Source organism: Schistocerca gregaria, chromosome 6 (assembly GCF_023897955.1).
Source record: "Schistocerca gregaria isolate iqSchGreg1 chromosome 6, iqSchGreg1.2, whole genome shotgun sequence".
Classification (NCBI taxonomy): domain Eukaryota; kingdom Metazoa; phylum Arthropoda; class Insecta; order Orthoptera; family Acrididae; genus Schistocerca; species Schistocerca gregaria.
Genome location: NC_064925.1, coordinates 128,957,551 through 128,977,810, shown reverse-complemented (window position 1 = coordinate 128,977,810; position 20,260 = coordinate 128,957,551). Strand labels below are relative to the sequence as shown.

Genomic DNA, 20,260 nt, shown 5'->3' with positions numbered 1-20,260 from the left:
GTCTTACGAGTCGTATCTTTACAGTAGTGCCCGGTAAGTGCTGTTATGCCGGCCGCTGTGACCGAGCGGTTCTAGGGGCTTCAGTCTGGAACCGCGTGACCGCTACGGTCGCAGGTTCGAATCCTGCCTCGGGCATGAATGTGTGTGATGTCCTTAGGTTAATAAGGTTTAAGTAGTTCAAATGGCTCTGAGCACTATGGGACTTAACATGTGTGGTCATCAGTCCCCTAGAACTTAGAACTGCTTAAACCTCAGGACATCACACATATCCATGCCCAAGGCAGGATTCGAACCTGCGACCGCAGCAGTCGCGCGGTCCCGGACTCAGCGCCTAGAACCGCGAGACCACCGCGGCCGGCGTTTAAGTATTTCTGAGTTCTAGGGGACTGATGACCTCAGTTGTTAGGTCCCATAATGCTCAGAGCCATTTGAACCATTTTAAGTGCTGTTATAACATCACTGGTTACAGACTCTAATGACAAATTTGTGTCGGACGAGCCAACGTTACACCTAGGCGTGGGTATGAGATACTAGAAGAATCTACACATGTAAATCTCCTCATGATGTACTGTAGTGTCTGTTGTAAGCTGCCTCTGTGGAGAAACAATTGTAAAATAGCAAAGTAAAAGACGTGAAAAACAGGACTTTAATGAACTATACTGAAGGGCTGTAGTTACTTGTTATCGATAGAGGCAACCACTAATAAATCTAGTAATATTTTTAATCAGCGACAAAAAGGCTTTTCATGACTTCATTATAATTACTGCCCTAATGCAGTTCTGTTCGTTAGGGCCATATTTTGGTTGGTTGGTTGTTTGGGGAAGGAGACCAGATAGCGAGGTCATCGGTCTCATCGGATTAGGGAAGGATGTCGGCCGTGCTCTTTAAAAGGAACCATCCCGGCATTTGCCTGGAGCGATTTAGGGAAATCACGTCCATATTTTGCAGTCTTTCTTTTCTTGGGTTTCAGGCGGGGAGCAAGTTTATTACCCAGTCGGTGCGATGCCGGGATGGATAGTCTGTTACAATAAGCCTACGCGCAATAACGGGGTCCAAAACGAACTGTATTATAATTTTCAACACTTCCGTCAGCTGTAATTTCATTGTCAATGTATTTGCAACGGATTTCGCGAAACACTTCGTCATCACAGGTCCTAAAAGTAATATAAGATCAACTACATTATCAATAGCGTGACATCAAAAGCAAAACTAACATTATTTTTGTTTTTGGTCATCAGTCTACTGACTGGTTTGATGCGGCCCGCCACGAATTCCTTTCCTGTGCTAACCAATTCATCTCAGAGTAGCACTTGCAACCTACGTCCTCAATTATTTCCTTGACATATTCCAATCTCTGTCTTCCTCTACAGTTTTTGCCCTCTACAGCTCCCTCTAGTACCATGGAAGTCATTCCCTCATGTCTTAGCAGATATCCTATCATCCTGTCCCTTCTCCTTATCAGTGTTTTCCACATATTCCTTTCCTCTCCGATTCTGCGTAGAACCTCCTCATTCCTTATCTTATCAGTCCACCTAATTATCAACATTCGTCTATAGCACCACATCTCAAATGCTTCTATTCTCTTCTGTTCCGGTTTTCCCACAGTCCATGTTTCACTACCATACAATGCTGTACTCCAGACATACATTCTCAGAAATTTCTTCCTCAAATTAAGGTCGGTATTTGATATTAGTAGACTTCTCTTGGCCAGAAATGCCTTTTTTGCCATAGCGAGTCTGCTTTTGATGTCCTCCTTGCTCCGTCCGTCATTGGTTATTTTACTGCCTAGGTAGCAGAATTCTATAACTTTATTGACTTCGTGACCATCAATCCTGATGTTAAGTTTCTCGCTGTTCTCATTTCTACTACTTCTCATTATCTTCGTCTTTCTCCGATTTACTCTCAGACTATACTGTGTACTTATTAGACTGTTCATTCCGTTCAGCAGATCATTTAATTCTTCTTCACTTTCACTCAGGATAGCAATGTCATCAGCGAATCGTATCATTGATATCCTTTCACCTTGTATTTTAATTCCACTCCTAAACCTTTCTTTTATTTCCATCATTGCTTCCTCGACGTACAGATTGAAGAGTAGGGGCGAAAGGCTACAGCCTTGTCTTACTCCCTTCTTAATACAAGCACTACGTTCTTGATCGTCCACTCTTATTATTCCCTCTTGGTTGTTGTACATATTGTATATGACCCGTCTCTCCCTATAGCTTACCCCTACTTTTTTTCAGAATCTTGAACAGCTTGCACCATTTTATATTGTCGAACGCTTTTTCCAGGTCGACAAATCCTATGAACGTATCTTGATTTTTCTTTAGCCTTGCTTCCATTATTAGCCGTAACGTCAGAATTGCCTCTCTCGTGCCTTTACTTTTCCTAAAGCCAAACTGATCGTCACCTAGCGCATTCTCAATTTTTTTTCCATTCTTCTGTATATTATTCTTGTAAGCAGCTTCGATGCATGAGCTGTTAAGCTGATTGTGCGATAATTCTCGCACTTGTCAGCTCTTGCCGTCTTCGGAATTGTGTGGATGATGCTTTTCCGAAAGTCAGATGGTATGCCGCCAGACTCATATATTCTACACACCAACGTGAATAGTCGTTTTGTTGCCCCTTCCCCTAATGATTTTAGAAATTCTGATGGAGTGTTATCTATCCCTTCTGCCTTAGTTGACCGTAAGTCCTCCAAAGCTCTTTTAAATTCCGATTCTAATTCTGGTTCCCATATCTCTTCTAAATCGACTCCTGTTTCTTCTTCTATCACATCAGACAAATCTTCTCCCTCAAAGAGGCTTTCAATGTATTCTTTCCACCTATCTGCTCTCTCCTTTGCATTTAACAGTGGAATTCCCGTTGCACTCTTAATGTTACCACCGTTGCTTTTAATATCACCAAAGGTTGTTTTGACTTTCCTGTATGCTGAGTCTGTCCTTCCGACATTCATACCTTTTTCGATGTCTTCACATTTTTCCTGCAGCCATTTCGTCTTAGCTTCCCTGCACTTCCTATTTATTTCATTCCTCAGTGACTTGTATTTCTGTATTGCTGATTTTCCAGGAACATGTTTGTACTTCCTCCTTTCATCAATCAACTGAAGTATTTCATGTGTTACCCATGGTTTCTTCGCAGTTACCTTCTTTGTACCTATGTTTTCCTTCCCAACTTCTGTGATGGCCATTTTTAGAGACGTCCATTCCTCTTCAACTGTGTTGCGTACTGCGCTATTCCTTATTGCTGTATCTATAGCGTTAGAGAACTTCAAACGTATCTCGTCATTCCTTAGAACTTCCGTATCCCACTTCTTAGCATATTGATTCTTCCTGACTAATGTCTTGAACTTCAGCCTACTCTTCATCACTACTATATTGTGATCTGAGTCTATATCTGCTCCTGGGTACGCCTTACAATCCAGTATCTGATTTCGGAATCTCTGTCTGTCCATGATGTAATCTAATTGAAATCTTCCCGCATTTCCCGGCCTTTTCCAAGTATACCTCCTCCTCTTGTGATTCTTGAACAGGGTATTCGCTATTATTAGCTGAAACTTGTTACAGAACTCAATTAGTCTTTCTCCTCTTTCATTTCTTGTCCCAAGCCCATATTCTCCTGTAACGTTTTCTTCTACTCCTTCCCCTACAACTGTATTCCAGTCGCCCATGACTATTAGATTTCCGTCCCCCTTTACATACTGCATTACCCTTTCTATATCCTCATACACTTTCTCTGTCTGTTCATCTTCAGCTTGCGACGTCGGCTTGTATACCTGAACTATCGTTGTCGGTGTTGGTCTGCTGTCGAATCTGATTAGAACAACCCGGTCACTGAACTGTTCACAGTAACAGACCCTCTGCCCTACCTTCCTATTCATAACGAATCCTACACCTGTTATACCATTTTCTGCTGCTGTTGATATTACCCGATACTCATGTGACCAGAAATCCTTGTCTTCCTTCCACTTCACTTCACTGACCCCTACTATATCTAGATTGAGCCTTTGCATTTCCCTTTTCAGATTTTCTAGTTTCCCTAACACGTTCAAGCTTCTGACATTCCACGCCCCGACTCGTAGAACATTATCCTTTCGTTGATTATTCAATCTTTTTCTCATGGTAACCTCCCCCTTGGCAGTCCCCTCCCGAAGATCCGTATGGGGGACTATTCCGGAATCTTTTGCCAATGGAGAGATCATCATGACACTTCTTCAACTACAGGCCACATGTCCTGTGGATACACGTTACGTGTCTTTAATGCAGTAGGTTTCCATTGCCTTGTGCATCCTCATGTCGTTGATCATTGCTGATTCTTCCGCCTTTAGGGGCAATTTCCCACCCCTAGGACAAGAGAGTGCCCTGAATCTCTATCCGCTCCTCCGCCCTCTTCGAGAAGGCCGTTGGCAGAATGAGGCTGACTTCTTATGCCGGAAGTCTTCGTCCGCCAATGCTGATTATTTATCAAAATTTAGGCAGTGGCGGGGATCGAACCCGGGACCGAAGACGTTGATTATGAATCAAATACGCTACCCCTAGACCACTAACATAAAATTAAAATATTTAATACATACTTATTCCGTTGTTTAAAAAGATCTATACATTAGCTTAATAACTTTATTGTAAGGTTGCCAATAAATGATGGCGACGCGAGGTAGTCGCGTGGTCTCAGGCGCCTTGCTAAAGTTCGCGCAGCTCCCCCCCTCGGAGGTTCGAGTCCTCCCTCGGGCATGGGTCTGTATGTTGTCCTTAGTGTAAGTTAGTCTAAGCCAGATTAAGTAGTGTGTATGCCTAGGGATTTATGTCCTCAGCAGTTTGGTCCCATAAGAACTTATCCCTAATTTCCTATTTCCAATAAAATGGCAACAAAATTACAGCTGACGGTAGTGTTGAAAATTGCAATAGTCCTATCGGCTATGGTACTTTCATCCTACTTAACAAGGCTGGACATATCATGATAGGACACAGATATTACGTCCATATCGAGAATGTGATTTTGACTGTGTAGCGGAGTATCCCTGATATGAAACTTCCTGGCAGATTAAAAATGTGTGCCGGACCAGATTCGAGCTCGGGAACTTTGCCTTTGACGGGCACGTGTTCTACCATCTGAGCTACATAAGCACCACTCACGACCCGTCCCCACAGCTTCAATTCTGCCAGTACCTCGTCTCCTACCTTCCAAACTTCACAGAATCTCTTCTGCGAACCTTGCACACAGTTTTACTCCGCCAGGAAGTTTCATATCAGCGCCCACTCCGCTGCAGAGTCAAAATCTCACTCTGGAAACAACACCCAGGCTGCGGCCAAGCCATGTGTACACAATATCCTTTCTTCTGTGAGTACTAGTTCTGCACGGTTCGCAGAAGAGCTGTGAAGTTCGGAAGGTAGGAGACGAGGTACCGGCAGAATTGAAGCTGTGAGTACGGGTCGTGTGTCGTGCTTGGGTGGCTCAGATGGTAGAGCACGTGACCGCGAAAGGCATAGGTCCCCAGTTCGAGTCTCGGTCCGGCACACAGTTTTAATCTGCCAGGAAGTTTCATTATGTCCGTGTTATAACGGACGTCGGCCACACATGGAGCTATTATGAATGAGCACCAGTGTTGTGGTTGTACCGCACCTGATGTATGGCATTGTAATCGTAACCCTGGCCACCTTAAACTGCAATAGATGCTAACGTTGTACCTCTGCATGGAATTTCTGTGAAGTTGTGACCGTGAGATAAACTAATGGGAACAGAACAATCAAACTGGGATTCTTTTCCGAAACACTCCAGCAGATTATAACTAACAGTAAACAAGTGGGTCAGGGTACAGACGTTCTCCCAGCACAAAATCAATTTGTAACATTACATCAGTCGCCAGCCTAATTAGGCATTGTTCTGTCAAGCAGAGTCATAAAGCAGAAGGCAGTGCTAAGGATAACCTAACCTTCCTTGACACACACACTAAACTCTTGCTTTATATCTGTCCACACTACAACACAGTAATCTAAACTTGCAGATAAATGTACTGCTAACTTGGAAGTGAGACAATCAAATGGGCAATCAGATAGCAAACTGTAACGTATGCCTCTCAACAGCAAGCACATTAAATGAACAAGATGCAGCAGTTTATAGAACCAATCACCAACACACATGAAACTAGTAGCAATACTAAACAGGGAAGAGTAAAAAATGATTGTGATTTAAATCAGAGGGTCAGTTAATGATCATACTCTATAACTTAATAGCTCATTATAGTCTTTCCGCCAGTGCATTAAGCAACTTGCATTGGAATACGTAACACAGTAAATAGTTCTTTCTTAAACTGGACTGGAAGCAATTAAACAGAATGCAAATCTAACTACACTGCCTTTAAAGGACCCTTTGCATTGCTTTATTAACTAACTAGCCCAGTACATGAGGGCCCTTAAACTTTCATGGCTTGAAGAACCATGCTCATCAAAAACTACACAGATATGTATGAGAAATGGTAAATAGTCATATCAATAATTATTAACAAGTAAATCACAACAAACTAAAACACTTTAAATGACAAATATGGTTTGGTAAGCAGTTCTTTAATCTACTCAAAATATAGTTGGCTGTGCAAATGACAACACAAAATTAAATTGAAGTTCAAACACGTTCTCATAAAACGAACACTGATTAAACTTTGTAATTCTGATCAAAGTGCATAAATGCAACAATTAATAATCTTTTTCATTTCTGGTTAACTTTGCTACTTTCATGCAGCTTTTAAACTAAGGCAAATTATTTAAGGAAATGACTGCAGATTGGTCTAAAAATACACTGGAAGTGAAGTATTTCTCAAACTATAAAACTGAACTTTAACCACTATAACTCCATACATTAGAAAGCAATCATAACAATTTTTACACCTGTCAAATAAGTCTTTCCATAATAAATTAGGGCACTCGTAATTAAATTCACTAGGATAGGATTCCTGTCCAGGTTTGTGATTTGGAATAATCATGGGTGCAAGGCAGTGTTTTTAGCAACACGAAGATTATTTTTAAAATCAACAAAATTTTACAAATACCTGGTTAACTTAAAGAGTGCCAAATATAAACAATTTAGAGGAAAGCTTGTGGTACTGTTGGCGTAATTTGACGTAGCCGGTAACATGGCGGCCATGCAGTCACGGCAGTACTATTTCCTGGCCCCGTTACAGATCTTCTTGTGGTCTGAATAATATTTTTAGGGACAAAATCCACGCCATTATCATATTATCACCAAATACAGCATCCGAGGCCCATAAATACCGGTCTTAAGCTCTTCTAGCCTCAAAGCTCCAAGAATATGATCCACAATGATCCGCTAGTGCTAGCGAGATGTTAACCTCAGCACTCCTCAGCCCAGACTCCTTACTCGTCACAAAGGACGAGTTCCCACTTGCGCGAACCACACCTTTTCCACTCCACCAGGCTACTTCCGTAGCTGCCGGGCTTCCGCACATCTTTTATATTCAACCCTACATTCCCTAACAATGAGCCAAGTCATAAACACTACATTATATAACAATCATCCCCATAGTTATTTAAATCCACAAGTATAATTCAAACAATATCGTTCAAAAGTTCACATAACTGAAATATGTATACATAGTCAAGGAATTTCCATTATAGACACACCACTCTACATAAGAAACAATGCAAATTGACAGAGAAATATCGATACAGATACAAAATAGGTCGAAAATAGGTGTTACAGCATGTATTTAGTGGGAATTTGGGACATTTAGGGTAAGGACTTATGGGACCAAACTACTGAGGTCATCGGTCCCTAAGCTTACACATAATATCATCTACTTGTTGTTGTTGTTGTTGTTGTTGTGGTCTTCAGTCCTGAGACTGGTTTGATGCACCTCTCCATGCTACTCTATCCTCTGCAAGCTTCTTCATCTCCCAGTGCTTACCGCAACCCAGATCCTTCTGAATCTGCTTACTGTATTCATCTCTTGGTCTCCCTCTACGATTTTTACCCTCCACGCTGCCCTCCAATACTAAATTTGTGATCCCTTGATGCCTCAGAACATGTCCTACCAACCGGTCCCTTCTTCTTGTCACGTTGTGCCACAAACTCCTCCTCTCCCCAATTCTATTCAATACATCCTCATTAGTTATGTGATCTACCCATCTAATTTTCAGCATTCTTCCGTAGCAACACATTTCGAAAGCATCTATTCTCTTCTTATCCAAACTATTTATCGTCCATGTTTCACTTCCATACAAGGCTACATTCCATACAAATACTTTCAGAAATGACTTCCTTACACTTAAATCTATACTTGATGTTGACAAATTTCTCTTCTTCAGAAACGCTTTCCTTGCCATTGCCAGACTACATTTTATATCATCTCTTACTTCGACCATCATCAGTTATTTTGCTCCCCAAATAGCAAAACTCCTTTACTACTTTAAGTGTCTAATTCCCTCAGCATCACCCGACTTAATTCGACTATATTCCATTATCCTCGTTTTGCTTTTGTTGACGTTCATTTTATACCTTCCTTTCAAGACACTGTCCATTCGGTTCAACGGCTCTACCAAGTCCTTTGCTATCTCTGACATAATTACAATGTCAACAGCGAACCTTAAAGTTTTTATTTCTTCTCCATGGATTTTAATTCCTACTCGAAATTTTTCTTTTGTTTCATTTACTGCTTGCTCAATATACAGATTGAATAACATCGGGGAGAGGCTACAACCCTGTCTCACTCCCTTCCCAACCACTGCTTCCCTTTCATGCCCCTCTACTCTCATACCTGCCATCTGGTTTATGTACAAATTGTAAATAGCCTTTCGCTCCCTGTATTTTACCCCTGCCACTTTCAGAATTTGAGAGAGAGTATTCCAGTCAACATTGTCAAAAGCTTTCTCCAAGTCTACAAATGCTAGAAATGTAGGTTTGCCTTTCCTTAATGTTTCTTCTAAGATAAGTCGTAAGGTCAGTATTGCCTCACGTGTTCCAACATTTCTACGGAATGCAAACTGATCTTCCCCGAGGTCGGCTTCTACCAATTTTTCCATTCGCCTGTAAAGTATTCGCTTTAGTATTTTGCAGCTGTGACTTATTAAACTGATTGTTCTGTACTTTTCACATCTGTCAACACCTGCTTTCTTTGGGAACTTAAAATTTAAACTAATTTACTCTAAGGGCGACACACACACCCATTGCCAAGGGAGGACTTGAACCTCCGACGGAGGGAGCCGCGTGGACCGTGACAAGACGCCTCAGATCGCGCGGCTACTGTAACTGATATTAATATTTCATGCAGTAATCCCGGTATGTCAAGAGTTGCAGCTAGGGTTACGTTACAGTTCGTATATTTCTGAAGTCTTGTATTTATATTTCTTTTATGTTGCAGTTTCTAGTTTCTGTTATATACGATAGCTTACTATATGTTTAAGTTAATTTGTTTATGTACATCTAATGGAAGATTCATCAAGTCACATTTTTCGCTAGTGATAACGTAAAATCTTCCCATAGTGTGGACAATATTTATGATTTATTTATTGAAATATGCAGATTCAGATGGTGTATCATCCTCTTATTTCAGCAAATATCATATCGCTACACATCGGATTCACTGTGGGATGGACAGCAGTGGCTATACCTGTGCTAGAGAGCAACAGCACACTCGACGGCACGAATCCACTCGACAAGCCCCTGACGAAGTACGACGCTTCGTGGCTCGCGTCCCTGTCGATGGTGTTGTCGATTTTCGGGCCTACAGCGTGCAGCCTGTCGATCCATCGCTGGGGCTTCAAACCGACCGGGTACATCATGGGTATCTTGTCCGCCCTGTCGGGCGTTATCGTATTGGTGGCGCGTTCTTTCGCCGTGCTGTTGGCAGGTCGCATCCTGATTGGTCTAGCCATCGGTGGTGGCGCCGTCGTCTCCACCAATTACGTCGCGGGAGCCGCGCAGGCGCACGTGCGCGGCGCGCTGGGCACGTTCTTCGCGCTCATGTTCAACGGTGGCATCCTGCTGGCCTACCTCGTGGGCGCTGCGTCTTCCTACTTCACCGTCTGCGTCGTCGGTGTTGCCGTCCCGACGGTGTACACCGCCTGCTTCTTCTTCCTTCCGGAGTCGCCACTGCATTTGCTGTCCAAGGGCAGGTCAGTTAGTTACTTTCATGTCGCGTTGGTCATTTGAACGATACTGTAACTAACCTGTTTCAACGGGTGATTACGTTAAGATTAGGGTCGCCACCGACTCTAACCATACAACTAATAAAAAGGTTAGGCCGAGTCGGAAAATAAATTAATTTGATCATAGACCAAAAACTCATAAAAATGAATACGCTGTGGTATCGCTCACAGGTGATGCGATGTAATTAACAGTATTGCCCGGGCTCTGTTCACGAGAACCAAACATTTAAAATAAAATAGAAAATGCATGAACACTATGCATAAGATCAGCTCCCAGCAACACACCTGGAAATAAAACTTAATCTAAAACATTTGTTTCAAAATTAAAGGGGAAACTAATCACTGAAACGGAAGCGCGAGGGATGTGCTAACGGGAAAGCTACGAGGTGAGTGGCTTAGGTGCAAAAACGTAACCTTGGAATACAAGATAAAACTGCGGATAAAATCATTTCTTCCTAAGATATGGATGTGAATCGTGTACACAATTCCTGATAACATTAATTCCTAAAACATTAAAGAAAAGCATCGATACATTCACCGTTATAATCTACATCTCACTAGGGGTAAGATAGATACTGCCTACAGGAAAATTAAAGAGACCTTTGGAGAGAAGAGAACCAAGTGTATGAATATCAAGAGCTCAGATGGCAGCCCAGTTCTAAGCAAAGAAGGGAAGGCAGAAAGGTGGAAGGAGTATATAGAAGGTTTATACAAGGGCGATGTACTTGAGGACAATATTATGGAAATGGAAGAGGATGTAGATGAAGACGAAATGGGAGATACGATACTGCGTGAAGAGTTTGACAGAGCACTGAAAGACCTGAGTCGAAACAAGGCCCCCGGAGTAGACAACATTCCATTAGAACTACTGACGGCCTTGGGACAACCAGTCCTGAGAAAACTCTACCAGCTGGTGAGCAAGATGTATGAGACAGGCGAAATACCCTCAGACTTCAAGAAGAATATAATAATTCCAATCCCAAAGAAAGCAGGTTTTAACAGATGTAAAAACTACCTAACAATCGGTTTAATAAGCCACAGCTGCAAAATACTAACGCGAATTCTTTACAGACGGATGGAAAAACTGGTAGATGCAGACCTCGGGGAGGATCAGTTTGGATTCCGTCGAAATGTTGGAACACGTGAGGCAATACTGACCTTAAGACTTATCTTAGAAGAAAGATTAAGAAAAGGCAAACCTACGTTTCTAGCATTTGTAGACTTAGAGAAAGCTTTTGACAATGTTGACTGGAATACTCTTTTTCAAATTCTAAAGGGGGCAGGGGTAAAATACAGGGAGCGAAAGGCTATTTATAATTTGTACAGAAACCAGATGGCAGTCATAAGAGTCGAGGGGCATGAAAGGGAAGCAGTGGTTGGGAAAGGAGTGAGACAGGGTTGTAGCCTCTCCCCAATGTTATTCAATCTGTATATTGAGCAAGCAGTAAAGGAAACAAAAGAAAAATTTGGAGTAGGTATTAAAATTCATGGAGACGAAGTAAAAACTTTGAGGTTCGCCGATGACATTGTAATTCTGTCAGAGACGGCAAAGGACTTGGAAGAGCAGTTGAACGGAATGGACAGTGTCTTGAAAGGAGGATATAAGATGAACATTAACAAAAGCAAAACGAGGATAATGGAATGTAGTCAAATTAAATCGGGTGATGCTGAGGGAATTAGATTAGGAAATGAGACACTTCAAGTAGTAAAGGAGTTTTGCTATTTAGGAAGTAAAATAACTGATGATGGTCGAAGTAGAGAGGATATAAAATGTAGACTGGCAATGGCAAGGAAAGCGTTTCTGAAGAAGAGAAATTTGTTAACATCGAATATAGATTTAAGTGTCAGGAAGTCGTTTCTGAAAGTATTTGTTTGGAGTGTAGCCATGTATGGAAGTGAAACATGGACGATAACTAGTTTGGACAAGAAGAGAATAGAAGCTTTCGAAATGTGGTGCTACAGAAGAATACTGAAGATAAGGTGGATAGATCACGTAACTAATGAGGAGGTATTGAATAGGATTGGAGAGAAGAGAAGTTTGTGGCACAACTTGACTAGAAGAAGGGATCGGTTGGTAGGACATGTTTTGAGGCATCAAGGGATCACAAATTTAGCATTGGAGGGCAGCGTGGAGGGTAAAAATCGTAGAGGGAGACCGAGAGATGAGTACACTAAGCAGATTCAGAAGGATGTAGGTTGCAGTAGGTACTGGGAGATGAAGCAGCTTGCACAGGATAGAGTAGCATGGAGAGCTGCATCAAACCAGTCTCAGGACTGAAGACAACAACAACAACAACAATCTACACGTAAAATCATTGGTGTGAATCATTCATACAACTGCTGCTGCCTGATAACTGATCACAATAACTCGCGAAACGGTACACATTTCGCAGTTCACCCGCGTGGTTTGTGGAGACGCAATTTCTACGTATCGTGGCCAAGTTGCAACAATGTCACATCACACAGTCATGAACAGTTAACATTCTTTAAAACAAACATGAGATTGGGCAGTTAGTGATAACGGTAGCCGCACAAACTCTAATGTTCAACCACATGGTTGGCTCCCCACAGACGAAAGATACATAAAGCAAGGAAAATTTACGAGAAGGCAAAGCTATTAATATTTAGAAAAATGAAAGCTTCTACAGGCACAGCTGAAGACAAACAGACATTCATACAGAATCGAGTGCTCACTTCTTATCGACACCTTTGTGTGGCGCTCTTCCGGCGGATCTAAGTCTGCTATAGAAATTTACTAAAAGAAAAATCTGCCAAAGTTTTGAATTCCTTGCTGCAACAAGGCAAAGCAAACTTCCAGAGTTGAAAAGCGAGACCAAAAGCTAACAGCTCTCCTCTCACCAAGTAACAACGCGCCACGCGGTCAGTCTAACTCACCGTTCTTCGACTGGAGCACAGTTGTGGCCGCTTCCCGTACAGGCGGCAGACTGCCTCCCTTTTTCTTCTCCAGCCTCTTCCACGCTCCGCGTTGCCCGGAAAACCCAAAGATGCCATTTCCGCCACCAACCTAACGCAGGTGGATTTCTCACAAGTACCGCAAACCTCTTTGCCTACTTGACCACTACGAGAGTTGGCTATTCTGTACAACTGTTGCTGAATCTGTATAACTATTGCAAACATTCTGCAGCAGACTACGCCACCGTCTAGCGATGTGACACACAACCACATTCAATCAATCACACCACTATGAGAGTTATGAGAAAATAGAAACAAGGGAAAGAAAGAGAAATGCTAGTGAAAATGGGCCACCGGACTAATGAAAGGTGGCTACAGGACCCTTTCAATACTTTCGTCGAAATGGTGTGGAACAGGTATGTTTACTAAATATGTTCGAGGGCCGTACCGAAAGAGAGATTTGTCATTGTTTCTTACACGGAAACGTTATTGTACACCATGACATCAAGAACTATATACATTGCAGTATTTTCCACCATAGTTGTCACTGACATTGAGATATTTGTCGTAGTGTGCAAGCAGTTTGAAGCAACCACTGTGTCACACTGAAATGTAAGGAGTTGTCACACAGTCTGCTCCACCTCGTCATATGTTTGGAAGGACGCACAGTTTGACCTTCATCCTCCATACTCTGTTTTCCTTCTCTGAACGTGCAATAGCAGCGACCAACCGTTTGACGAGACGTGACATAGTCAACATACATGGGCTGTAGGTGTTCATGGATGACGGACACTTTAGTGCCCAATCATCTGGATAAATGCACGCACTTCCATTGGCGACCACGTTGACAGCACACGTCAGTCTCCCATCGTGATGTGTGCTTGAATAACCTCAGGCACACCGGTCTGCCGCTACTCTCTCCTTCGGCGCTCTGCGCATGCGTCATTCCTCCTCCACTGACGCCCCTTCCGTTGTTAAACCAGCAGTGGGTGGGGCTTCATATAGTATTGGTTTTGTAACCTCGTGTACCATCTTCTCTATCAAAAACAGTGAAAACATGGTTTCGGAAAGTCCCTCGCGTAAGTCATTAGTGTTAACATTAATAAACGTATTATGCTTTAGCCCCACCCATGCAAAAATGCTTACAAACTAGGTCTTATTTTTTACAGGCTACCCGTTTTTGAATAAAAATTCGTCCGTGGAAGGAGTTTTCCAGAAGAAGTCATTTTAGTTTCGATTCACATTTTGTTTAGTCTGTCAGACATTTTATGTTACTCGGCAAAACTCTCAAAAACTTGTGTTGCCCCATATTGAGCTTCGTTCTGAGCCACTGAGAACTCCAGTATTGGGAAATAGCGGTCTTTTTCTCTTATAGTGTTTTAGATATGGACATCACTTGTTCTTCTGAAATTTTGATCGATTATTAGTGACAAATTTCGTTAGTGAATAAATGTATTGTGACGGTGCATTTGAAGTCTCTAGCTCGTTGGAGAGGTACCTGCATGACGACTACGCGTGAACACCACACATTATTCTTACTGCACAGTTTCGTGCGATCAATACTGTCTTCCTAAGTGATGAGTTACCCCAAACAGTCATTCCATAAGACATTGCTGAGTGGAGATATGCAAAGTATGTCAGGAGACTAGTTTCTTTTTAAAACTTGCAATTCCACGAAGAGCAAAAGAAAATGAACTTAATACTTGAGGAGCTCCGTAGTTAGCTCCTTCCAGTTCAAGTTTTCGTCAGCATATACTTCCAAAAATTTGGAGCATTTGAAACGTCCCCTTAGAAAAATTATGCAAGACTGTGCTTACACTGACACGCAATCTTTTTTAGCGCAACGCAATCTGACTTTCAAAAATCCCTACAAAAGAATGGCCCTCACTAACATTAACCTATACATTTCACAAATCACTTACCTCCCAAAAATCTTGGTTACTCCAACTACTGCAATACAGCGAGCACCACTACTGCCAACTACATAAAAGATTCAAACTACGGAAGGCACTAACTACTGATAGGGATAGTTAGCAAATGAAGGATTTTAATAGAGAAAAAAACAATGTATTTACCTTAATATCATCAAAAGTCATAATATATATAGCAGTTCATGACATCCAGTGTTACAAATTTCAAAACTCCGCCATCTCTCTCCCCACATCCACCACTGCTGGCGGCTCACCTCCAACTGTGCAACGCTACGCGCTGTAAACAGCCAACTGCGCAACGCTACAATGGCGAGTATTACAACAATGCCAACCAGCCACAGACTGCACACAGCACAGCCAGTGATTTTCATACAGAGGTGGCGTTACCATTAAAAAAGCTAAACAGCTTACTTACATAGCCCCCATGCTCCCCACAAAAATTTTAGAAATTGTTTTGGGCAGTGGCCAATACAGATTTGAAATTTTTTTTTCATAATTATAATTACAATAACAAAGAAATCAAATGGACACACTTATTGATACAATGTTGGTCAAAAACTAAAATTTTCTCACAGTCCAAAGTCGGAGAACTAAAAGAAAATGCACCCGGAAATAGTGGATTTCCATGCAGTCTTGAAGTAGTGTTGTACTTCCAACAGAAAGACAGTGCTGACTCTTGACATGCAGACAGGTAATGGGCCACAACAGAACAAACCCACAACAGAGTCAGTCAAAGTTTTGAAGAATATTGGTAGGTAGGTCATCACAGAGCAGACCCTCTGTAGTCCCGGTAGAGATTACGTTATTGGTGGGCCACCATAGGTGCAGACCCACTGCAGTCCTTGTAGAAATAATGGTATTGGTGAGTCATCAAAGGTGTAGACCCACTGTAGTCCTTGTAGAGATGGCCAGCTCCTATTTGTTTGACTGTGCAGATGCACAATCTCCATTGAAGAGTCTTGCAGATAATATAACAAGTCCACAACCACCACTTGTGCACTCACAATTTTTTTTTTGAAATGTCCTTAGAACCAGCAAAGCTGTTATCCAGTCCCTTGCTGACTTATTAACACACGTCCAAACACTAACAGTCCCTACTTCTCACATATTGTCCATATACTATGACCAACAGAAACATGTGCTGTGAAATGTAACTTCCAAATTACTTAATTTGATGAACTGGTGTTAATTAGAATTTTATAACATAAGAATCAAATAACCAAGTTACAAAATACATTATTAAAGAACATAACAATACAGATAACATTTGTAGTAATACAGGCTTTACAAAAGAATAGAACTATACGTATACATCAGTGTTACAGGAATTATGACGCAAGTTCATACATAAAAGATCAAAATAACTTTTCAAACATCAACTTCACATATGAGCATTAAACTATAACAGAATAAATAATGTCTAAACATCTTTACAAGGTAAATAACATGTTATCAGAAAAATTCTACAACATAAATCTTATTAGCTAAACACATACAGACAGGAAAAACACAAATTGACATAGTGTAATAACACAAAAATACAGGACATGGTTTGTTTTCAGTGTAACATTTGGTACTGCAGTCCAACCCAAAGCTTCATTCGATAGATTTTTCGTCTTATTTCAACATTTGTTTCCACCAAAAAAATTCCTATCCAATCACTCTTTCTGTATTTATATGTTCACATATTTCTTATCTAATTATTTATTTTCCATTATCTTACCTCATCATTTATTTCCAAGAAAATCCTACCTAAACTTGTCCCTGAACCCTACTTTTTTGTTCATATCCTCTTTCAAAATACTTTTTTGGCCAAACCATTTTCTTACAGCTTCTCAATGCACTTCTTCCAATTCATAATAGTTAGTTTCTTATATAGTCTACCCCCTCTTAAGCTAACTTAAATCTACTGAGATCAGATGCTAAACTAAGGGATGACGCAATGTAACAGCACAAAACAATTAACACAAACAGCAATGACCAAAAAAATGCAGATTGGCAAAGCAAGCAGCAATATATATAAGTTATATATAAGTTAGCAAAGCAAATGCAACATTATCACTAATATGAGCCAATGTGCAACAAAAAGAAAAATAAACCAGTAGTAAAGCTGGCTTAACAGAGTATTACAAAGTGAAATTTAATAGCACTATGACTGGAAAACAACAGCAGCAAATGCTGTAACCCATATCTAAACATGAAAAAGCTCAAGCAGAAAAAAATTACAGTAAAAATGGCCATGTTTAATACCTATGTTACATCTTAACACTACAGTGATGCATCACTAAAAAGTCACCAGTCATTGCAGCTAGAAACTAGATATTGAACAAAATGAGCAATCTGTCAACTAGAAAGACAATAGATATTAAAATGTTTCTCATCATTTCATTAGGCATTTTAGTAAATATCATAAATTAAAAGCTCCAAAGTGTAATCATATGTTTTCAAGTTTGAACGTGTCGTATTTGCGATGCTTTCTACAAAGGAATGTCAATAGCGAGGATAATGGCTTCTTCTTTTTTTCACCTGTGCCTCTGAAAGGCACACACTAATGGCTTTTTCCAGGTGACTGTCGTGCAGCAGGGTGCCCACGACGCATTACATAAAGGTGGTCACTTAGCTTTCTTACCGAAATATTTACGACACCAGTTGCACTACAATGACAGTCTCATATAAAAAAATTTGACAGGTCGAGAATTTGCGTTACAGATCTGTAGAAACAAAATCCTGTAAATATTTTTGAGCGCAACGCAATCTGACTTTCAAAAATCCCTACAAAAGAATGGCCCTCACTAACATTAACCTATATGTTTCACAAATCACTTACCTCACAAAAATCTTGGTTACTCCAACTACTACAATACAGCGAGCACCACTACTGCCAGCTACATAAAAGATTCAAACTACAGAAGGCACTAACTACTGATAGGGATAGTTAGCAAATGAAGGATTTTAATAGATAAAAAACAATGTATTTACCTTAATATCATCAAAAGTCATAATATATATAGCAGTTCATGACATCCAGTGTTACAAATTTCAAAACTCCGCCATCTCTCTCCCCACATTCACCACTGCTTGCGGCTCACCTCCAACTGCGCAACGCTACGCGCTGTTAACAGCCAACTGCCCAACACTACAATGGCGAGTATTACAACAATGCCAACCAGCCACAGACTGCACACAGCACAGCCAGTGATTTTTATACAGAGGTGGCGTTACCAATAAAAAAACCTAAACAGCCTATTTACACATTCTACTCTGTATATTGCCTCCATTTGCTGTTGATATGACCATTTGTTGTGTAGAACTGAATATAATGTGTTTCCTAAAAAATTAGGCGGTGTCCATTTTCAGAGATCCACTCAATTTTTCTTTGAGAAACATCATTCACAGTCACTTCTGTATCTTTTTCTCTAATAAGATTTATTATAATGGCAGTATCATTTGCAGAATGTGCCCATTCTGGTTGACAAATGTTAAGTTGTGCGAGATTGGCAAAAACAGGATGAAGCAGAACTCCACCCACAAACTTCCACAGGACGTTCAGGTATACCTTCTGAGTATATTGGTATCAGGAACCAACGGCCTCCATAGGCTTGTTACATAGTTACTGCATGAGTTTGGTTCCTTATACAATTGGCTTTGTTTCTGTACTACAGTGAAAATTGTGCACAACAGTGCAAATGGGTATGGTATGCTCTGTGTGTCTTGTTGGGAAACAGAATTTATCCATTCACTTAGGGCACTAGCTGCCTACAACGGTAATGCCCAATTTACTCTTCGCCCACAAGTTCACGCTTATTACTGTTCTGCTCGGTTCTGTCTCGGGTTGGTTTTCACAGCAATGTTAGTTGTGACAGCTTCAACTGTCGCTGGAAGACGTTCAATGAGGTGCTGGAAGGTTTCTGGGAGATTGCAGCCCATTCTTCACGGAGTTCTGCACTGAGGAGAGGTATCGATGTCGTCGGTGAGGCCTGGCTCGAAGTCAGTTTTTCGAAACATCCCAAAGGTGTTCTATGGGATTCAGGTAAGGACTCTGTGCAGGCCAGTCCATTACAAGGATGTTATTGTTGTGTAACCACTCCTCCACAGGCCATGCATTATGAAAAGGTGCTCGATCGTGTTGAAAGATGCAAGCACCATCCCCAAATTCCTCTTCAACAGTGGTAAGCAAGAAAGTGATTAAAACATCAATCTAGGCCTGTGGTGTGATAGTGACACCCAAAACAACAAGGGGTGCAAGCCCCTACCGTGAAAAACACGACCACACCATGATACCACCGCTTAAGAATTTTACTGTTGACACTACACACTGTTGCAGATGACGTTCACCGGCATTTGTCATACCCACACCCTGCCATCGGATCGAAACCTTTTTCCACTGTTTAACCAGCTGGGGTGGCCGAGCGGTTCTAGGCGCTACAGTCTGGAACCGCTGCGACCGCTATGGTCGCAGGTTCGTATCCTGCCTCGGGCATGGATGTGTGTGTTGTCTTTAGGTTAGTTAGGTTTAAGTAGTTGTAGGTATAGGGGACTGATGACCTAAGATTTTGAAAAGCCCCATAGTGCTCAGAGCCATTTGAACCATTTTTTCGACCACGAAATCCGTGTTTTCTCACTTCCCGACTAACTGTGATAGTACTTGCAGTGGATCCTGATGCAGTTTGGAATTCCTGTGTGATGTTCTGGATAGATGTCTACCTATTACAGATCATGACCCTCTTCAACTGTCGGCAGTTTCTCCCAGTCAACAGATGAGGGTGGCCTGTACACTTTTGTGCTGTACATGTCCCTTTAGGTTTACAGTTCACAGTCACATTGGAAACAGTGGACCTAGGGATGTTTAGGAGAGTGGAAATCTCGCTTACAGACGTATGACAGAAGTGACACCCAATCACCTAACCAAGTTCGAAGTTCCGCGGAGCGCCCCATTTTGTTCTCTCACGATTTCTAATGACTACTGAGGTCACTGATATGGAGTACCTGGTAGTAGGTGGCAGCACAATGCACCTAATATGAAAAACGTATGTTTTTTTTTTGGGGGGGGGGTGGTACCCAGATACTTTTGATCACATAGTGTATTATATTGTATTGTGTGTTAACTGGGGACCTAGAAACGACGGAGAGGCTCCGTCCCCGCCACAGTCACAGTGGTCCACAACCCCACGACGACTACCGCTGTCCAATTCGCCCCTTCGCCGCCACCCATTGAACTCAGGGTTATTGGGCGGCGCGGCTCCCGGTCGACCCCCCAGT

General features: G+C 41.6%; 1 protein-coding gene across 2 annotated transcripts in view; it reads left to right on the top strand.

Annotated features, from left to right (window-relative positions):
• The window catches only part of LOC126278605 (facilitated trehalose transporter Tret1-like), a 64,345-nt gene that overhangs the window by 15,783 nt on the left and 28,302 nt on the right, over positions 1 to 20,260 (top strand). For both annotated transcript variants that reach the window (XM_049978843.1, XM_049978842.1), the window contains exon 2: positions 9,563 to 10,124. In XM_049978843.1, the coding sequence (XP_049834800.1) occupies positions 9,563 to 10,124 (562 nt within the window). The remainder of the gene's footprint in view (positions 1 to 9,562; positions 10,125 to 20,260) is intronic.